Source organism: Carassius carassius, chromosome 14, assembly GCF_963082965.1.
Source record: "Carassius carassius chromosome 14, fCarCar2.1, whole genome shotgun sequence".
Taxonomy (NCBI): Eukaryota; Metazoa; Chordata; class Actinopteri; order Cypriniformes; family Cyprinidae; genus Carassius; species Carassius carassius.
In genome coordinates this window covers 3105670-3127989 of record NC_081768.1, presented here as the reverse complement: position 1 = coordinate 3127989, position 22320 = coordinate 3105670, and the positions used below count along the sequence as shown (strand labels likewise).

The 22320-nt window shown below is 36.6% G+C and overlaps 1 protein-coding gene and 1 pseudogene across 1 annotated transcript; one reads left to right on the top strand and one right to left on the bottom strand.

The window, feature by feature from the left end:
* Positions 1–2024, bottom strand: part of LOC132157559 (acyl-coenzyme A oxidase-like protein) — a 47763-nt pseudogene extending 45739 nt beyond the window's left edge.
* On the top strand, positions 1928–21449 carry LOC132156728 (lutropin-choriogonadotropic hormone receptor-like). Its single transcript, XM_059565711.1, has 11 exons — positions 1928–2261; positions 10179–10250; positions 11765–11839; positions 11994–12068; positions 12516–12590; positions 12872–12949; positions 15561–15629; positions 15889–15963; positions 17582–17767; positions 18065–18130; positions 19545–21449. The coding sequence occupies exons 1-11, from the start codon at positions 2107–2109 to the stop codon at positions 20764–20766; spliced, it is 2148 nt and encodes a 715-aa protein (XP_059421694.1). The 5' UTR covers positions 1928–2106; the 3' UTR covers positions 20767–21449.
* The last annotated feature ends 871 nt before the right edge of the window (positions 21450–22320 follow it).

Genomic DNA, 22320 nt, shown 5'->3' with positions numbered 1-22320 from the left:
ATAAAATATATCAAAGTGCAATTGTTTTTACCAAATGACAACAGAACTTTAATAAAGGTAACTCCGTACTTTAATAAAGACGTGTAGAATATTCTAATTTCTCATGTACCTGATTTCGAAGGTGTTCTTTCAAGAAAAGCAGTCTTAATCTGATATACTGTAGTCTCTCTGCAGTGAGGTCTCTGTTTTGATCCGGAGTCAGTTCAGAATTGCACCGTAAATTCGAGTGAAGCGCAAAATGGATTCAGATATTTTAAATCTTTACAAAACGTGCACAGCTTCCGTCGTTTGTCTGGAAGAGATGACTGTATATTTCATTCTATTTGCTCAAGATAACTCCGTGAATCAGTCTTTAAATAAAAATCACGAAAATAAAATAATTTTTAATCTCACAGAATTCTCCATCTTGATATCTGGCAAGGCTGCTGGACTGTATCTGTTTCTTGGATGATAACTACAGGAGTTCCTCGTGTTTTCACTTTCGCTTTCACTGTAACTGTAACGTTCCACTTCCGAGTTTGGATGACGTCACCTCGTTGCGCGGCAACACTGACAGTTCACTTTATTAATTTTTTTTTAATTGCCCACTCGTTTATGATGTGATTTAGAAATTGTAATAAAAATTATAACAATAACATTAACAACATTAAAATAGTAACAACAATAATAACATATCTATGTATGAAGTAAATGCATTATTTGGATCTTTGTTAAAGTGCAAAAAACTATAACAGCAATAATAATAAAAAACTTAGCTATATATATATATATGTGTGTGTGTGTGTGTGTGTGTGTGTGTGTGTGTGTGTGTGTGTGTGTGTGTGTGTGTGTGTGTGTGTAAAAGTAAAAAAAGTAAAAAAGACATTGCATAAGTCAAAAATGATGCCATTTCATGAAATGAGAGAAGTGGCCTACAACTTCATTTCATTATGTCCTATCAAGTTTAGATTGCTCCTCCCATTCTTATCACTGGCACAGCCAGGCGCCAGAACAGACACGAACAGACACAAATAAACCCTCTGTTTAACACAGGTCAGCATGGCCTTAGAGAAACATTACCACTTACTGCCCATATGGAAGTGTTCTATATGACATATTTTGCATTGTATCAAGGAGATCTTGCCATATAAAGTGCATGTATATATTCTCTGGGTAGAATAAGATATAACTTTATACGATTTCTATAATAAAATTATGTTCATATGTTAATATGTTACCTTGAACCACAAAACATTAAATCTTAAATCGCACAGGTATATTTGTAGCAGTAGACAACAATACATTGTATGCACCAAAATTATAAAAAAGAAAAATTATGCCAAAAATCATTAATGTTCCATGAAGATATTTCTAAATTTTCTACCGTAACGGTATGAAAACTTAATTTTTGATTAGTAATATGCATTGCTAAGGACTTCATTTGGACTTTAAAGGATATTTTCTCTTTTTTTTTTTTTTTTTTTTGCATCCTCATATTGCAGATTTTCAGATATCTTGGCCAAATATTGTCCTATCCTAACAAATCATACATCAATAAAAGCTTATTTATGTAGCTTTCCAAAAATGGACCCTTATGTCACATATGATCTATCATCTAGGCTACATGATTCTTTTCCGTCTGTCTAATTATCTATAATTGTATTATATTTACTTGACCTAAAATATGACTTTTTTTACATGTAATGTTGATTCAGTCAAAATAAAAACATATATTAATGTTTAATTCTTTATGTACGTGATTGTCTGTCTATACACTATCTATGCCGTGTGTGCACGCGCGCGCGTGTGTGGGTTGTCTATTTTGTTAAATTTTTTTGACGGGCCACGCGCAGCGCGTTCCTTGTTATTTCTGATAAGACTCAAGAAGACAAGCTTAACAGTTTACTTCTCCCAGACCCGATCCTCTGAAACGACTGTGAACAAGTACTGTCTATACAGTGCACTATCAGACTAGTAGCTTGAAGTCTTTCGACTAACTCATAAAGATGTAAGCCACTCGAGGAATCCGCTACTGTTACGCGCATTTGATTCCCGTCAGTCACCAGCCAGAAATCCGGCGAAAAGCGGACGTTTCATTTTTTTTAAAGGCAAAAACATTAGGAGACAATGTGGAGATGTCTCCTGCTGCTCGTCTCTGCTCTGCTGATGTCTTTCTGCGGAGGAGTGTGTTTCGTTTGTCCGGAGATCTGTCGCTGTTCTCAGAAGAGCATCACCTGTAACAGCGCGACGGAGAGCCTGAAGAGCAGGACTCACAGCAGACTGTAAGCACACTGCATCTCATCACCTTATAGCTCACATTTAACTAGACATTAAATGCATATTATACGGTGTACCAAACTGTGCGTCGTCATTGCATTAGCCTAATTGACTTTAACATTACTTTTAAGAGTCACTGTAAGAGTTATGGTTTTCATAGTCAAGACTTATAGGTTCAGAAACAGACATTCACTCATATCAAGATCACTCATGTATATTTAGTTCAAAACGTGCCAATGGATTTTTGCAATTGCACAAAGTTTATCAATGATAGATGTTTGGTGGTTAGAGACTATGTGAAATAAGGCTTTGTCTGCAGTGATTCACTTTGATAATAAACATCTAGAATATCATGTACATCAGAATCAGAATCAGAATCAGAATCAGAATCAGAATCAGAAAGAGCTTTATTGCCAAGTATGCTTGCGCATACAAGGAATTTGTTTTAGTGACATAAGCTTCCAGTAAACAGACACACAACAACACACAGAAAAAAAAAAAAAAAAAAAAAAAAAAAAAAAAAACAATTACGGGAGAATTACAAATTGTCAAATAAATAAGTGTATAAACAATTGTGCTATAAATGATAATGGAATAGGATCGAGTGAGATGCAGGAATGTTCTAGGATGGAGGGGTAACAAATAAATATAAGGATATTGCACATTTTTGCATAAGCATAAGTTTAAGTGGAAAACATTTAACTGTTCATGAGGTAGATTGCCTGGGGGAAGAAACTATTCTTGTGCCTTGCTGTTCTTGTATTTGCGGCTCTGAGGCGCCGGCCAGATGGCAAAAGTTCAAAGATGGGGTGACTTGGATGTGAGGGATCCAGAGTGATTTTCTGAGTCCTTTTCCTCACTCTGGATGTGTACAGTTCTTGGAGGGTGGGCAGGGGAGCACCAATAATCCTTTCAGCAGTCCGAACAGTTCTCTGTAGTCTTCTGATATCTGATTTTGTAGCTGAACCAAACCAGACAGTAATTGAAGTACACAGGACTGACTCAATGACGGCTGAGTAGAACTGTTTCAGCAGCTCCTGTGGCAGGTTAAACTTCCTCAGCTGGCGAAGGAAGTACAACCTTTGTTGGGCTTTTTTCACAATGGAGCCAATGTGATTGTCCCACTTCAGGTCCTGAGAGATGGTGGTTCCCAGGAATCTGAATGACTCCACTGCAGCCACAGTGCTGTTCATGATGGTGAGTGGGGAAAGTGCAGGGGGGTTTCTCCTAAAGTCCACAGTCATCTCCACTGTTTTGAGCGTGTTCAGCTCCAGGTTGTTAAGACTGCACCAGACAGCCAGCTGCTCAACCTCCTGTCTGTAAGCAGACTCGTCACCGTCCTGGATGAGGCCGATGACTGTAGTGTCGTCTGCAAACTTCAGGAGCTTGACAGAGGGGTCTTTAGAGGTGCAGTCGTTGGTGTACAGGGAGAAGAGCAGAGGGGAGAGAACACATCCCTGAGGGGCACCAGTGTTGGTGGAGCAGCTGTTTGACATGAATTTCCCCAGTCTCACTAACTGTTGCCTATCTGTCAGAAAGCTGGTGATCCACTGACAGATAGAGCTAGGAACAGAGAGCTGGGTCAGTTTGGTCTGGAGGGTTGTTGGGATGATGGTGTTGAAAGCCGAACTAAAGTCCACAAACAGGATCCTCACATAAGTCCCTGTTTTGTCCAGATGTTGCAGGATGAAGTGCAATGCCATGTTGATTGCATCATCCACGGACCTGTTTGCTCGGTACGCAAACTGCAGGGGGTCCAGTAAGGGTCCAGTGATGTCCTTCAGATAAGCCAGAACCAGCTTTTCAAACGACTTCATGACGACAGACGTTAGAGCCACAGGTCTGTAGTCGTTAAGTCCTGTTATCTTGGGTTTCTTTGGAATGGGGATTATGGTGGAGCGTTTGAAGCAGGAAGGCACTTCACACAACTCCAGAGATCTGTTGAAGATCTGTGAAAAGATGGGGGCCAGCTGGTCAGCACAGATTTTCAGACAGGCTGGTGTAACGCCATCTGGGCCTGGTGCTTTTCTTCTTTTGTTTTTCTTGAAGACCTGGCGCACATCATCTTCACAGATTTGAAGAGCAGGAGGTATGGAGAGGGGGATTGCAGGAGGTGTTAATGGTTGTGCAGGGAGATGGTCAGAGTGGGTGTTGGGGGTTTCAAATCTACAATAAAACTCATTCAGGTCGTTAGCAAGTCGTTGATTAGCCTCAGTGCAAGGGGATGGTGTCTTGTAGTTTGTGATGGCTCTCAGTCCTCTCCAAACTGAAGTAGAGTCGTTGGAAGTAAACTGGTCTTCCAACTTTTTAGCATAGGTCTTTTTAGCCGCTCTAATCTCTTTGTTCAGTGTGTTCCTGGCCTGATTGTACAAGACCCTGTCCCCATTTCTGTAGGCATCCTCTTTGGCCTGACGAAGGTGTCTGAGTTTTACTGTAAACCATGGCTTATCATTGTTGAATGTTAAATAAGTCCTGGTAGGAATGCATATATCCTCACAGAAACTAATATAGGATGTTACAGTCTCTGTGAGTTCGTCCAGATCGGTGGTAGCAGCTTCAAAAACGCTCCAGTCTGTGATGTCAAAACAAGATTGTAAATCCTGCTCTGTTTCGCTGGTCCATCTCTTCACAGTCTTTACTACAGGTTTAGCAGATTTAAGTTTCTGCTTGTAGGTCGGTATAAGATGAACCAGACAGTGATCAGAACGTCCCAAAGCTGCTCGTGGAACAGAGTGATATGCATCCTTTATTGTGGTGTAACAGTGATCCAGTATATTACTGTCTCTGGTGGGACAGGTAACATGCTGTCTGTATTTTGGCAGTTCACGGGAGAGATTGGCTTTATTAAAGTCCCCAAGAATGATTAAAACAGAGTCCGGGTGTTGTTGTTCTGTGTCTGTGATCTGATCAGCGAGTTTCTGTAAAGCTGAGCTCACATGTGCTTGAGGTGGAATGTAAACACTGACCAGAATGAGCGAGTGAAACTCCCGCGGCGAATAGAACGGCTTGCAGTTGATAAACTGCGTTTCTAGATCAGGACAGCACATCTTCTTTAACACAGTTACATCTGTACACCACCGTTCATTGATGTAAAAGCATGTCCCGCCGCCGCGCGATTTCCCCGTTGATTCTGCGTCGCGATCCGCTCTAAACAGCTGAAAGTCCGGCAGATGGAGTGCGCTGTCCGGTATGGCGTCATTCAGCCAGGTTTCCGTGAAACACAGAGCAGCAGAGTGAGAGAAATCCTTATTTGTCCGAGAGAGCAAAAGGAGTTCGTCCGTTTTGTTGGGTAGAGAGCGGAGATTTGCGAGATGGATGCTAGGCAACGGCGTTCGAAATCCGCGCTTCCTGAGTCTGACGAGCGCTCCCGCTCGCTTTCCCCGTCTGCGCGTCCTGAAGCGCTTGATCAGCGCCGCTGCTCCTCCGATAACAATGTTCAGTAAAACGTCTGTATAATAGAAATCCGGAAAAATATCATGTGGTGTGTTCTGCCGAATGTTCAGCAGTTCATCCCTGGTGAAACTGATCGTGTTTGTTAAACAAAAAACAGGAAAAACGAACAAAAACAGTACAAACACTGGAGAGCCAAGCACTGAAGCAGCCATGTGCGGCGCCATCTCACTTGTGGTCACATGTAACACACCCAAGTCAATTCAGCTTAATTATGTCATGAGAATGCTTGTATTATAGTACAGAATGTTAAATATGAAAATAGGACTAAATGGGAGGTACAGTATGTCATTTTATTTTAAGGTGTGATTTGGAGGGTCATTCCCATTTCTCAGGAATTGTGTGTCCGCATTCAGTTTATTCTCTTCTCAATATATTTCTAAAGGCTCGTGGATCTAATATCCAACAGATAACAACACCCCAAAAGAGAGAGAGAATGAGCTTATCTGTGGCTCTGTTTCATAACTGACCATCACAAATGCATCTGTAGTCTAAACATGCATGTGACCCATTTAGTAATCTGATTTATAAATAAATAGCTATCTGTATTTACCCATTTAATATCTACAAAATGTACCAACATTTTTGTCAATGCTGTCAACACAATATTTATGACAATGTTTAAAAAAAAATGCCACTAAGCCATTGGTTTGGTTGATAAATGGTATAAAATTACAACATTGTTAATAGTATAAGCAACATAATATATATGTAACAATATGAAAAATGTAACAGCATTCCTATATACATCTTATACAATAAACAAAAAATGGTGTACAAAAATTTTCACTCAGAAATTGGTTGCAAATTTCAAGTAATACATTAAATTAAACATATATAAATATTTTTTTTTCTTTTTTTTTTTGTAAAACTTACTCTTGCATTCATTGTTTTATTTACTTGAAAATCTATTTTTACAGTATAATGTTGTCTTCTTAGGACTTAAAAGTAAAATACTTGAAAAAAGTCTGCACACTCACAAAACTTAAAAAGTCACAAGCGAGATTAAAGAAGTGTAAGCAATTTACTGAAAAAACAAGGCAACAAGGCAAAGTTTCGGTCACATGTTGACCAATTTTAATACCAAACTGGATCTTTTAAAAACACAATTGAAAGAGAAGGTATCTATCTATCTATCTATCTATCTATCTATCTATCTATCTATCTATCTATCTATCTATCTATCTATCTATCTATCTATCTATCTATCTATCTATCTATCTATCTATCTATCTATCTATCTATCTATCAAAAAAAAAAATCTGTCCTTAATTACGCACCCTCGTGTCGTTCCATAACCCGTCAGATCTTTGTTCTTCTTTGGAACACAAATTAAGATATTTCTGATGAAATCCGAGAGCTCTCTGACTTTCCATGGGACACAACACAACTAAAGGTAGTAAAGACATTGTTAAAGGGATACTCCACCTCAAAAATAAAGTTTTGTCATTAATCACTTACCTCCATGTCGTTCCAAACCCGTAAAAGCTTAGTTCGTCTTCAAATTATAAATATTACAAAATTATTATGACGATGCTTTTCATACTTTTCTGGACGTTGACAGTGTATTTTACTTGGAAGTCTATGGGACAGTCACAAAACTTCCGGTTTTCATCCAAAATATCTTAAATTGTGTTCCAAAGACGAACAAAGCTTTTACGGGTTTGGAACAACATGGGGGTAAGTGATTAATGACAAAACTTTCATTTTGGGCTGGAGTATTGCTTTAAATCCATGTGACATCAGTGGGTCAACTGTAATGTTATGAAGCTACGAGAATGCTTTTTGTGCACAAAGAAAACAAACATTTCTTCTCTTCTGTATCAGTACCACGATGCGTGCTGCTGATGCAGAAGCACTGAGACTTCTCTTCCTATATTCCCTATGTTTAGATGTGCAGTTTCTTCCATTAAATTTTTTAGCTCCTCCCAGCTTGTTAGCATGATCACAATAACTTTCCTTTAGCTCTGAAAACACTAACAGGCTTGTTACTAGTAGCTGTTCTTCTAAGGAGCAGTGGTGATGCAATATTTGCTTCTCGTTATAGTCCTGCTTACTCATGGCACTTCTCCCTGTTCTTAAAAAAAGCAATGGAGGGGTTATTGACATGTGGCAAGCTTATGACAATTACTATTCAAAATAGATGGGTCAAGTAGTTTTGTCTGACTGATGTGTCTCTTGGTTCAGCTTGCCATGGCACCCGCTGAGCTGATTGTGTACAGAGAGCCAGTGTTTAATGTCCTTGAGGCCTTGAAATCATCTTCTTCCTCTAGTATAACCTTGAGCCCTGATAAGAATTGCGTGCAATCAAAAAGGTTGGGACTTTGGGGTGGTAGCTGAGGTACTCAGTGTGTTTCCACCACGGGAACCAGGATCTTAATTAAATACCCAGTTAAAATTTGCCCCTCAGAAAGTCCCTGCTGGCGAGGTAGTACTTTTTCAAAGGTCAGGAACTTTTGGGAGCGGGACTTGGGCACTGGACATGCTGCGATTGGTTGAGTTTACACAGCATTGTATTTCAAACAGCATTTATTTGCATAATTTTGAAAATATCACTGTTATTCTGTCATGAAATGTAGTTTTAAGAGTATTTCAGGTGAGAATGTAGTTGTTTAAAACACAAATCTGTGGTTTATTTATAAAGATAGCAGCTATTTAAAAATGATTTCGGAGATATGAGCTCCAGGCAATCATGAACATAAGATACAGTAAATGATAATGTCCTTAAAGGCATTCAGAACTATGATCATCCGGCCACATATTTTTTATTTATTTTTATAAATCTTTGACACAGTTTTGGATGAAGCCTCTATAAAAAATACTTGACCACATAAAACATACATTTTAATTATTAATAATATCAAACAATATCAGTATACAAGATTTTTAATAATAATAATTTATTGTAATACCAATAATAATATGCTAATGTAATAGTAATTTTTCTATTTACTACTAATAAAAATGAAATCATAAAAATGTATTTTAAATTTACTTTAGTCAAGTTAAACTTTTATTTTGGCAGGTTGTAGTGAATGCCTTTGATTCTAAACAGTAACAGTTTTTAATTGAATTCGTTTATTACAGCTTTATCTTAGATTTATCAATCCAAAATTAAGAGATATCCATACAATTCTGCATTGCGTAGTAAATTCTGTCCGTTTTCTGCATCACAGAAATAATATGACCTTACAGTATGTCTTGTTTACAAGGCAAAGTATTTATTGCTGCTTAATACTTTGCGAAAGAGGGTTCCTTCAGATCTTACCTTAGAGGATACAGCTGTATATTAATAGAATCTGCATTTAATTATTAGCATGCTTTTCAAGCTTAATAAACAAACAACAACAACAAAAAACATGCATACTATTTTTAGCACTTAATCATGTTTTGAGGCTTCTGTATGTACTAACAAGGGCCGGGCAGCAACTTCACACTCACATCATTAAACCTGCACTGTAAGTGATGAATCAAGCAGCACTTCACAATTGCAAACTCTGAGAGCACGGTGACCCTCTCCCAAAAAAAAACAACAGTGATAATTATCCAAGTGCAGTGGTTTAAACTCGGCCTAGACATGCAAGACATAAAGTGTTGTAATTACATGCAATTTGCATTGTCATTTTTAGCAATGCATTGGAAAATTTGATTGTCGTTTGAAAATTAGGGGTTCAATAAATGTTTTTATTGAATATTTACTTTTTAATTATTGCTGCAAATACTATCTGTCAGACAGAGACACAGCACTTACTCAGGCAAATCCAAAGGAATGGTTTACCCAAAATAAAAATATACTCACCCTCAGTTTTTTTTTTATCAAAAATGTAGCATTGTATCACTTGCTCTGCAGTGAATGGGTGCCGTCAGAATGATAGATTTGTTTCTTACAAACACCATTTTTTTTTTTTTCGCTTCTCGATGTTACTGGAGTGGTGTGGATTATTGTAATGTTTTGAATTTTGATCAGCTGTTTGAACTCTCATTCTGACGGCACCCATTCACTGCAGAGGTGCCATTAGTGAGCTAGTGATGTAATAGTATTCAGTATACTAATCTGAATAGTTTTATTTTACTCGGTTTTAGGTGCTAAAAGAATGAAGGTCAGTTGTCTGTTCCTTTCAGATTTTGGTCCTTGCTGGATAAGTTTTTATCTGCTTTGTCTTAGCGTGGAAGTGCATTGCTGACGTAAAACTTCCTTGAGGCTTATTAAACCTTGTACGCTTTAGAAGATGCTCATTGCCTTGTATTCTACCCCAGTTTTCCACTGAATGATCAAGCTTTAAAGTTTATTAATTTCATCTACAACATTGGATGAAAATGTTTTTACTCTTTCTAAAGAAAGTATGATTTGCTAAGGTGTTCTGAATGGTTGTTATAGTGTGTTGCTACTGTATGTGGTTGCAATAGGGCTTATTCAAATCACTAGTAACACCTAATGAATGTGAAATTATGATTATTCATCTTAATTTCAGAGTTTTGAACTACATCTCAGCGAGAACCATCAGCACTCACAGTTTCGACGGCCTGAAGGGAGTAAAAAGAATGTGAGTAGTCACTTTTAAAAAAAAAATGATGACAGATAACCAGATGTCCAGTGAAGGGTAATGCCATCCACACAATGTGATCTGTGAGGAACATCTTTGATGTTTACTCCCTTTTTCAGAACGCAGAGTAGAATGAGATCTCAATGCCAATTTTTCCTTGCAGCCTTTGAAAAAGCTCAGGACATCCAAGTTAGGAGGAACAGTTTGAACGTTTGCACAGAATAGATTTGTGTGTGTGTGTGTGTGTGAGAATAGAGGGCATTAAAAAGAGCAGTATTTTGTCAATGACAGTTTTAACATCATACTTAGTATCCATCAGATTTTGTGAAGTATCATCCTCTCTTTTGGGATTGAATTTCTTCGTCATTTGTCCAAAACTAGCCATCTCTTGCTCTCGAAATGGATAAAATGTGTTTGGATTATATGGGCTACACTGAAAAAAAATCATACTGGAACTAACCTTTATAAACTATCATAACCCTTTTTAAATTAAAAAGTAGAATTGTAGAATGTGACCAGAACATACGCAATAATATTTAACAACAATAATAATAATTTTTAAAAAGTAAACGTGGTTACAGACAGATTCGGGGAAATGTAATCTTATTAGTATTCATAAATATTTGGATGTGAAGTACGATTGTAGCACATGTACCATTCAAAAGTTTAGGATTTGAAAAAAAATCAATGTATACTTTTCAACACTGGTTATAATAAGATGTTTCTTGAGCAGCAAATCAGCATATTAGAATGATTTCTGAAAGATCATGTGACACTGAAGACTGGATTAATGATGACATTTTATTATTTAAAAAAAATCTATTTATTATTTACAATATTACAGTTTGTACTTGATTTTTGATCAAACATATATGCAGCCTCAGTGAGCATAAGAAACTTCTTTAAAAAATATTAAGAAATCTTACCAACCCCGATCCTTTTAACATTACATTACATGTGTGTTTGAATTTAATGCTGATATACTGATCGCTTAAAGCCTACACTTAAAGCCTAAAAAGGATTGTTTATTAACTGTTTGGAGTTTAGGGGATATTAAATTCATAGGATGATTTTGTTGTAGTCATAATACATAATACAGAAATTACAAATGGCATTAAATATGTTAAACAGCATCACATTTGTTTAATGCATGCATTTACGTAATTCAGCATTACAACAGTTATGTTCAGATCTTTGATTACTTGGCAGTAATTTTGGGATTATTCACTCATAGTTTTTTTTCATCATTTACTCATAAATGAGAGTCATAATTTTTAAGAAACAATTTCCAGTTCCAAATGGTTTTATAGTTGCTGTCAGCCAATGCATTGATAGTGTACATTATAAATAACATTACAATGTACAGAAATTTATATACACAATCCAAGCTCCATCTATCAAAGTTTATAATATGCCAAAGTCAACATGAATTCATATTTGACCTGTACTTTCTATGTGTTTTGGGACACATTTTACCTCTTACTTTGTTCATCTGTTCTTGTTTTTGGATCCAGAGAAATCGCCCAGAGCATATCAGTGGAAACCATAGAGACAGAAGCCTTCAACAACCTTCTGAATGTCTCAGAGATGTAAGAAACCACTCGAACAATGAAAGTGATTCACGGATCATATAATAACTATATTTAATTGCTTGTCGTAATTATAACAGTCTGAAACAGAAAGTTCTTTTCACAGAAATGTGTTGTTTGTTTGTGATTCCTCATGCAATAATTTGTGCCACAGCTCAATCCAGAACACACGAAGCCTTGTTCACATCCACAAGCGGGCATTTAACCACCTTCCCAAGCTGAGATACCTGTGAGCAGTTCTTCCCCAAGCTATATGTAAAGAGTTCAGATGCAAAGGCCTTTAAGTGCCGTTTGAAATGTTTTTCTAAAATCTTCACACATATTTTAACAACATTTTTATATTTATATATATATATATATATATATATATATATATATATATATATATATATATAATTTCCATATTGATTTTTTTGTTATATATATTTATTATAATTTGTATTTATAATTTGTAAGTGTAATTACATATATAGAATTCTATATATCAAACGATATACAAAATTACATATATTTTGGGTAACTTTTAAGAAAAACAAATGCACACACACTCATACAGTTTGTAAATTCACAAAATATGAATGTGGTATAACAGACTAGAATCTCAATTTGTTTTTTTTTTGTTATGTTTTCTTGTACCGATAAAAACCTAAGTCCTATTGTTTTGATACATCTACAGGAGCATTTCCAACACCGGCATAAATGTATTCCCTGACCTTACTTCCATCTTCTCCCTGGAGTCTGATTTCATTCTGTGAGTTTTCGGCTGTTATTTCACTGGTTTGTGTGAGAGATGTGGTGAGTGAGATTGAATGATGGAAAGTAATAATGTAGCTGTAATGCGGCCATGCTACCGTCTTTTATTTTTCTCAAGCTGACAGAAAATGGAGTGTTATGAAAGATACACAGACATACGCACTCTATGAGAGCTTTGAGCCAGAACAATGTCTGAGAAGTGTATTAGATTAGGAGACTTTGTCCACGAGCTTTATCCGATATATTGTTTCAAATACTAAAGTTTTTTTTTCATTTTAGGTATATTTGTGATAATCTTAACCTGCATTCAGTCCCACCGAACGCTTTCATCGGAATGACGAGTGAATTCACCACAATGTAAGTATCTCACAAATCACAATATGGATTCAGGGCTGTAACCTCCATAGACCAAGAATTCCCAGAATTCTTGATTCATTTTTTAAACTTTCATGTTTTCACAGTTCTCTAATGTTGGTAACTGGTTACATCACACGCAGGTTTATTATCCTTTGCAAGTTTGGGGTCAGAGATGTTTTTTTTAAAGAAATTAATACTTTTATTCGACAAAGACACATTAAATTTATCAAAAGTATCAATAATGTCATTTATAATGCTACAAAAGATATTGGTTTCAAATTAATGCTGTTTACAGTTTGCACAAACAATGTGAATTATGGGGTGGTGCTAGCGCAGTGGATAAGACACATGTCTTTGGTGTGAGAGACCCGGGTTCGAATCCACTGTGAGACACCAATGTGTTCCTGAGCAAGACACTTAACCCCTAGTTGCTCCAGAGCTGTGCGACCTCTGACATATGTGGCAATTGTAAGTCGCTTTGGATAAAAGCGTCAGCTAAGTGAATAAATGTATAATGAATTAAGCACAACTGTTTCCAACATTTAGAATAAAAAGAAATGTATCTTGAGCCGCAAGAATCAGAAGGATCATGTGACACTAAAGACTGGAGTTGTTACGGAGTGTAAAGAGACGTGAGGTGTGTCGATCCATTTGCAAAGCTTTATTAGATAACATGGTCAGAAACAGGCAGGGTCAAACACCAGCAAACATATATGGCATAGGCAAGACACAAGAGTATTCCATTAAACAGGTGTGGGTCGATCGATGGTGAAAATAATCCAAAGGGTTTGACAGGAGGGGTAATCTGAGGAACACGAGCAATAGTCCAGGCAAGGTGCAAACATAATCCAAAAAATAAAATGAAAGGGTAATCCAAAATACTCAGTGTGTGTATGATTGGTTACACCTGTGTGTAATCAGTGCAATGGATGATGGAAAATGTAATCCGGCATGACATGCAACAGTCTGTATGAGAGTCAATGTGGGTGTAGGGTGATCTCTGGTGGCAACTGGACAAAAGTCCATGGACAGGATTCGTGACATAGCCACATAGTATTAGATTGGTGTTTTAAAGAGTATTGCACAAAAGCAAGAAAGAGACGAATCATTTTGGGGGGGTTACAATTCTGATATAATGAAAAAAGTTTTCCTGGATGATTGCTGTTAATCAAACCTTTGCTTAGTCTTCATAAGTGTATGAGACACAGCATTCAATATCTGTATCTGTGTGCAAACAAGATAGGAAAGCCTGTAATCACAAACACTTCCTGAAGCACACACATTTATGTAGTATTTGGACATCCCTATAGTGAAAAATAAATATATTAATGTATTTGAAATGCATTTATACCATGCTAAATATATAGTTATGTTAACATATTTAAGTATTGCAACTATACATTTAGTATACTTAACTGTTATACTTTGAGTCTGCTAAAGTGGAACAACTAATTTTGTATATTATTCAAATATATATTTTTCAAATATCATACAGTACTCCTTGATAGTGACATTAAAACGCATTTTAGGCTCAATATTATGAAATGAGCATTGTGCACAGTTAGTACTCCAAGTAAAGTTTAATTTTAAAGTTTTAATTTTTAAATTAAGTCAAGTCACCATAATGTATATGCCACTTTTTACAATGCAGATTGTGTCAAAGCAGCTTTGTAGTGTGTCAAAATGGTGTGCTGCTCTCCTCTGGCCAGATGAAACCCGCAGTTTAATTGTATGCTGCAACAAAATCAGATTGTGCAGAGGACTCATCTGGTTCCTGTGGTCTTGTCCCAATGGCTGTCAAGGTGATGCTCTCATCTAGTTGACATGGTCTCCGCTGACATTCAGGCCTGTCGAGGGCATCTCTAGGTGCTGATCCACCCTCCGGTCTGGATATGGCTTGATCCAGGTGGCTGCAGTGACCATCTAATCTGGATACAGTCTGGATCTGGTGGCTACGGTGACCTCGAAATAAGAAAGAAACAGACTAATATTAGTATAGATGCCTTTCTTCTAAGTTTGTAACAAGTACATTGTTTGTTATGAAAAATAACGGTCCTAGTACTGAGCCTTGAGGTACTGCACATGTGCACTTGTGATTTGCTATCCTCCTAAATACCTCTTTTTTCACTACCAGGAATTGGTGACAGTCAAATAAGTTTGAACCATACCAATGCACTTCCTCTAATGCCAATATAATTTTCTAGTCTATTCAAAAGAATCTTGTGGTCGATAGTGTCAAATGCTGCACTAAGATCCAGTAGCACTAATAGAGAGATACTGTACAACAACAATCTAATTTTAAAACAGGTCATTTGTAACTCTGATGAGAGCAGTCTCAGTACTATGATACGATCTAAATCTGACTGGAAATCGTCACAGATACAATTTTTCTCTAAGAAGGAACATAGTTGTGATGAAACTACATTTTCTGGTATCTTTGACAGAAAAGGGCGAATCAAGATCGGTCTGTATGTAATTAATTTGATGGTGTCAAATTGTGTGGCCTGTATACAGTAGCCAGTACAAACATCACAAGGGATTTATCATTGACACTTGTAATCTGCCGGATAATCTGCTAATGAATTGTTTTCTCTTTTTTTTGTCTTCTCAGGAATCTCTTTAACAATGGATTGCAAGAAATAGAAAGCCATGCCTTCAATGGAACTAAAATAGATAAACTGTAAATACTGGCAAATTATGAATCCATTAATCTCCATTCAGTTTTGCTTAGTAATGCTATTTATCTACAGTATTGTGCTTTACACTGTAAAAAATATTTTTGTTGGAAATAAAAGATTATTGTAGAAAATACTATATAATACTACTATTATCCTATTTTCTATATTGTTTGTGTACTAGCAATTCTTGAATTAAAATAGTTTCAGAGGAAATCTGACAACATCGGTGTAAAATCACAGCATAATCTGTTTGTTTTGCAGGGTATTAAAGAACAACAAAGATCTGCGTGTGATTCATGAAGATGCTTTCAAAGAAGCTTTTGGCCCCACCATGCTGTAAGTGATATTATGCTGAAATAAGACTTTCCTTTTTTTTGCAAATTCACTGTGAAGAGCTCAATTCCTCTTCTCTGTACTGAGAGCTTTGTTTTAAATCTTATCAGACATAATTTTGAATGACTGAAGATGGTGCATTACCTTACTCTAGTCCAGCGTTTCTCAATTCCAGTCCTCGCGACCCCCTGCTCTGCACATTTTGTATGTCTCTCTTATCGCTTCAGACGTTTGTTCTATTCGAACATAAGTGCCTTGCGAAGTGGACATCATAGGATATTTGGCCATGACTCCGGTTTGAATCGAATGTATGTTCCTTTCAAAGTGCACTGAAGTGTGCGAGACGTGAATTTAAATTGTATTTATTTACAGGGGTATATGACGTCACACTTGTCCGTTTGTGAAGACGTTGTGCAGCGCAAATCCGTGAATAAATGTTCCGAAGTGAGGTAAACTTCAACAGATTTCCCCTGCTCAGAGAGTAGGGAGCAATGAACACTGTGTAGGGACCATGTCAATGGGAACACAGTTCTTCTAATGAGCTGATTATCTAAATCATGTGTGTTAACAAAGAGAAACTTGCAAAATGTGCAGAGCCGGGGTTTGCGAGGAATGGAATTGAGAACCGCTGATCTAGAACACAGCTTTACCTCACCTGCTTTTAAATTTCAAGAAAACCTGAAGACCTTGCTTGACTGGTTTGGGTGTGATTGATTACAGTAGGGGAACAAAGCAGGACTGAGCACCTCTCGGGGGGTGTCCAAATTCACATATATACATTTAAAGTATGTGATTCACTGATGATGGGAGGAGTACATGCTTAATGTGCATGTTTATTTGGCAAATGGCTCAAGTTTATCATCTTGAAAATGGTTCATTTTTTGCAAAAAGAATTCTGAGAAAATTCAGAATTGCTGCAATTGCATTCATGCAATTTAGCGCAATTTGCTATCATATTCTGGGCCGTCCTTCAGTGTCACTGTTTTAGTAGGATACATTTAGTTTGTGAAACAGTCCGCGGCCACCCCCCGCGCTAATGGTACAGCCCACAGTGCAAATTATAAGATAAAAAAAAATGGAAAAATAGACAATTTAGATTTTTATTCAAATAATAATTTCTTCAGTCACAATTTGGTAAACTGAAAAAAGGAGAGAATTTGCAATTATTAATTTATGAAGTAACTGAAAAAATGAATGTTTGGTTTCTTTTTTTGCATTTGGACTGTATGGTCTGAAAATGTAATTGTGCAGCGTTACACGGACCCGAGACATAAACTTTTTATGAATTGCCAGATATAAATTTGCAATTCAGAGAAAAAAGTCAAAACTACGAAACAATGTCAGAATTGTGATGTTAATGTTGAGATATTAATCCAGAATTTCAAAAAAAGGTCAAAATTGCAAGATATTAGTGTGCTATTCAGAGAAAAAAGTCAGAATTGTGAGGAAAAAGTCAGAATTGCAACGAAAATATAAGAATTGAGAGATATGGATTCAGGATTGTGATATAAGCGTGCATTTCTGAGAAAGAAAAGGTCAAAACTGCAAGATGTTCTAAAGGTCTAAAGTCTTTTTCTTTATTCAGTGCTGGAAATAAGTTTCTGGCTACTCTTCCCTCTAGGGATGTGTCATCCACAGCACTGCAAACACTGCCCTCTCGTGGTCTGGAGTCGGTGCTGATGCTGGTGGCTCATTCAGCGTTTGCTCTAAAGAGACTTCCTCCACTGAAGGGACTGAAGAGCCTGAGAGAAGCGCAGCTCACATATCCGAGCCACTGCTGTGCTCTGCTCAGCTGGGACTTTGACAGGTCAACACACAAATCAAAACGCCAATGTATTATTGAGGAATAAAATATATAAATAATATAATTTTATCTTATTGTCATATTGAATAAGAGCATCACTAGCCCTTCTTGCTCACTGAACACCATAAAATCATTAATGTAATGAGATTACCAATAGAGCTCCAATAAGAACACCTAACATTCATTTTTGATATTATGATTCGCTGTTCTAATTCAAAGCAGAAGATCATCAGTATAATTCAATGCCTTCATGTCATAGCCTTCATTATGTCTGAAATCAATTTTCTCGTTCTCATATAGAGAGAGATCTGTCATCACTGCATTAGGAAATGGATCATCATACTGTGGTGACAACTCACAAGCTAAGTAAGACTAAGAAGACTTAGTTATCTGATTGCTCAGCCCTGCATCTTAGGGAAAAATGATGCTGATTTACAAAAAAGTCCTAAAAATACTTAATTTGATACAGAGTTTTAAAAAAATCAACAACTTTCCATCATGTAAAGTTTTTTTAAATAAGAAATCAAAAATGTTCTAATTATACGTATCCACTATAATGCGCTGTTTAAAAAAATTAAGAAGTATAAGGAAGTATTTCAACTCTATTATGTATAATTTAAATAAGAAGTGGAAAAAGCGGAAATCAGAATTAGACCAAATTAACTGACCTGTGCAATCCATATGAATATTATAGCTCTTCACTCTGGATGTATATCAAAAATAGACTAATTCATTCCTGATTTCATTACTTTCAAAACATTTTAGATGAAACATCTATTACGATGTTTCAGCATCTTCACATTTCAAGAATTTCAAACTGTAAATTCCAAGAGTCCAGGGCTGCGTTTATCAAAAGGAAAGCACAGCCTAGATAATCTCAGCCATGTAATCCATATGAATTTTATAGCTCTTTACCCTTGATGAATATTTTATGAATATTACCCTATTTTTATTAATCTAATTATTTTAGATTAAACATCTAGAACATTTTGTTTCAGAAGATTGTAAAAAGCACACGAGAACTCAGTTAAGTCTCCTAAGCTATAATACAAACATAGCCTATAGTTTAGAATCACAGATGTGGTATTATTATTTTTTATTGTTTTTTTTTCAATTTAGTTAAAAGTTTTAGTGATTTTGCTTTGTGTTTCTACCATTTTATTTGTTCTTTTAAAATATGCCAATACATTTTTGATTTTTTTTTTTTTCAGTTTTAGTTATTTTAATAATCAAGTTACTACTACTAGTGTTAGTTTTAGCTACTAAAATTAAAATGAGAAATGTTCCCTGGCTTTGGCAATGTCACACCCATGGACCGTCTGTGTGTGTTTTTCTCTCCACGTGCTCCCCATGACCCAGTTTCTCCCTTTTTGATTGTGTTCATTTGGTTCAGGTGTGTTGTTAATTGGCCTCGTTTCCCCATGTATTTAAGCACTAGTCTGTGCAGTCTATGTTTGTCATGTCTCAAACTTCATGTTTGTTTGTTACACCCATTCTTATTGTGGACTACCCCCTTGTTTTGGATTTATTAAAGATTGTTCTCCATTGCTCTTTCTGACACAGAGTGTGACAGGCAACTAGCTTTTAAAAAAGGTTATTTTATATTGTTAGTTAATGTTGATTTTATTTCAGGTAAAGAACAAGTTTTTGCAATGGCTTTTGTTTAATTTAACATTAATAACCTCATATATATCAACAAATTATAGTGTAATATTTTTCACTATACTGTTACTGTTACATGTCACCTTACTGACCATTTTCTCCATGTGTTTATCCTCAGTCCATCTGACGTCACATCTGATGACTCTCTAATATTGGATGGTCCTTTTGCATCAGACATTGCTGGATCCACATCAGCTGAGAACACATTTGGCAGCATGGACTTCTATTACCCAGAGCTGGACCTGTGTCAGCGCCGAACGGCTCTCCAGTGCAGCCCAGAGGCTGATGCTTTCAATCCCTGTGAGGACATCGCTGGATTTAGCTTCTTGCGGGTGGCCATTTGGTTCATCAATGTCCTGGCCATCGCTGGCAACTTGACGGTGCTGCTTGTGTTATGCACCAGCCGCTGCAAACTGACTGTCCCCAAATTCCTCATGTGCCACCTGGCCTTCGCTGACCTCTGCATCGGTGTGTATCTGCTTATGATCGCCACTGTGGATCTCAGGACACAAGGGCATTACAGTCAGCACGCTATCGAGTGGCAAAATGGAGCGGGATGCGAAATCGCCGGGTTTCTGTCGATGTTTGGCGGCGAACTATCCATCTATACGCTGTCTACCATTACCGTTGAGCGCTGGCACACGATCACACATGCTCTCCGTCTGGAACGCCGTCTGGGATTGAGGCACGCTGCTTCGATAATGGTAGTCGGATGGGTGCTTTGCCTAGGAATGGCTCTCCTCCCGTTAATGGGCGTCAGCAGCTACAACAAAGTCAGCATGTGCTTGCCAATGGACATCGAGACGCCTTTATCCCAAGCTTACATTATACTCCTCCTGCTGTTCAATGTTGGAGCTTTCCTGGTGATTTGCAGCTGCTACGTGTGCATTTACACTGCTGTTCGCAAGCCCAAGTTCCCCGGACGTGCTGCCGATGCCAAGATCGCCAAACGTATGGCTGTTCTGATCTTCACCGACTTTCTGTGCATGGCGCCTATTTCATTTTTTGCCATCTCTGCGGCCTTCAAAGTCCCACTAATCACAGTGACCAACTCTAAGATCCTCCTTGTGCTTTTCTACCCCATCAACTCGTGTGCAAACCCTTTCCTATACGCCATCTTCACCAGGGCCTTCAGAAAGGATGCGTACATCCTTCTGAGCTCCATGGGCTGCTGCGAGAGCAAAGCCAACTTGTACCGAATGAAGACGTACTGTTCGGAGAACATCACCCGAAGCAAAAGCAGCGCTGGCTCCAATGCGAGCTCAAAAGCTCCTCGCGCTGTTGTGTGGATGTCCAGCTTTCCTCATCGGACACCTCGACTGCAGATACAAAGAGTCTAAGGAAACAGACATTTGGACTCATTTGATTCCATTATTTTCTTTGCGTTCTGCCCTTGAACTTTGTTCAATCTTATCTGGGAAGCTGATATGCTTATCAGAGGACAATGCAACCCATTTCCACTGTTATGTCTCAATGCATTGATTCTGAATTCAGAAGACTTTTGAGAGAGAATATGGTGTCCAGAAAGGCTATTTGTGAGTAAATGCATCTAAAAATCTAGATCTACGGTGTAGTTCTTTTTTTTTTCTCTTTGTTTTCAGTGAATTAAAATAATGGATGTTAATATAAAGCAATTATCTTTCAAATGTAATCTCTCAGATATATTTTTTATAATCGTCATAATATTATATGGAAGCATCAGTCATTTTCAGAAACTCTTCAAATTACAAAAGCATTTTAGCCTTTTTGTGTGTGTCTGAATTCAACCTGATTATTGTTTTAAATAATTGCTGTAAAAAATGTAATTTGCCAGTTTAAGGTCTTTTGATGTGGAAGGGTTTCCTTAATCTAAGTTATAGCTTAACTAGTTGCTGATGTTTGAACGTAAGTGATTGTTTGAGCTATTGTTTTATATCATGGAATAGCGCCACTTTGTGGACAAATCTATTGTATTGAAAACATTACAAAAGAAGGTCGTTTTTTAGTCACTATGTAGTAGTAGGCTATTTGAAGTCTATTAAAATTCCAGCAAAATGTTTGTAGTCTTTTATTATGTACTTGAATTCCTAAACTATACGACGTATTTTTGACTGTCTAGCCAAGTCAGGTATTTATTTATTTTATTTATTTATCAATCTTTTATTTATTCATCAATTTTCGCTTTTATAATGCAGCATTTTTTTCACAAATTATTTCATAGTACCTCCACAAATATATATATATATATTTAAAAAAAGGCCTTTTTTAGGCCTATTTAATGTCTCAGTGAAGGAATTAGAAGAAAAAGTTAAAATGTCAAAACACTGTCCAATAACAAATCGAGTGGAGTACTTGTGGACAAAAAATAAAGAAAAATCCCAACAGTACATTATTTCTTATAATTTATTTTTAATTAATAGCTTAGTAAACATAAACATCATGTATCAGGCAATATTATTGAGAGATTTTTTTTCAGTTGCTGGTATAAACAGTAATAACTAATACAACATTTGATGACAATATGAATAAAATAAATAATACAGGAAGACAACAAGATTATAAAAGTAAAACAAACGGTACAGATTTAGTAACTCAAATTACGTAACATTCAACAGATCATTATACAGTTTCACAAACTTGACACTTTTTTGTTGTTAATGTTTTTAATAGCCTAATTAGGTAAAGTCACAAAGAAAATTATATAATTTGGGTAATGCTGAAGAAAATATGCATTTATTAATATAACATTTTAAAACAAATACATTTCCTATATATTGGATAGCCTGAATGCACTGTACTTCGCTGTGGATAAAAGCGTCTGCTAAATGCATAAATTAAATTTTAATTTAATTTATATTTACATTTTACAATGAGAAAAAAACACAATCCCCAGACTGTTTATATGACGTCATGCG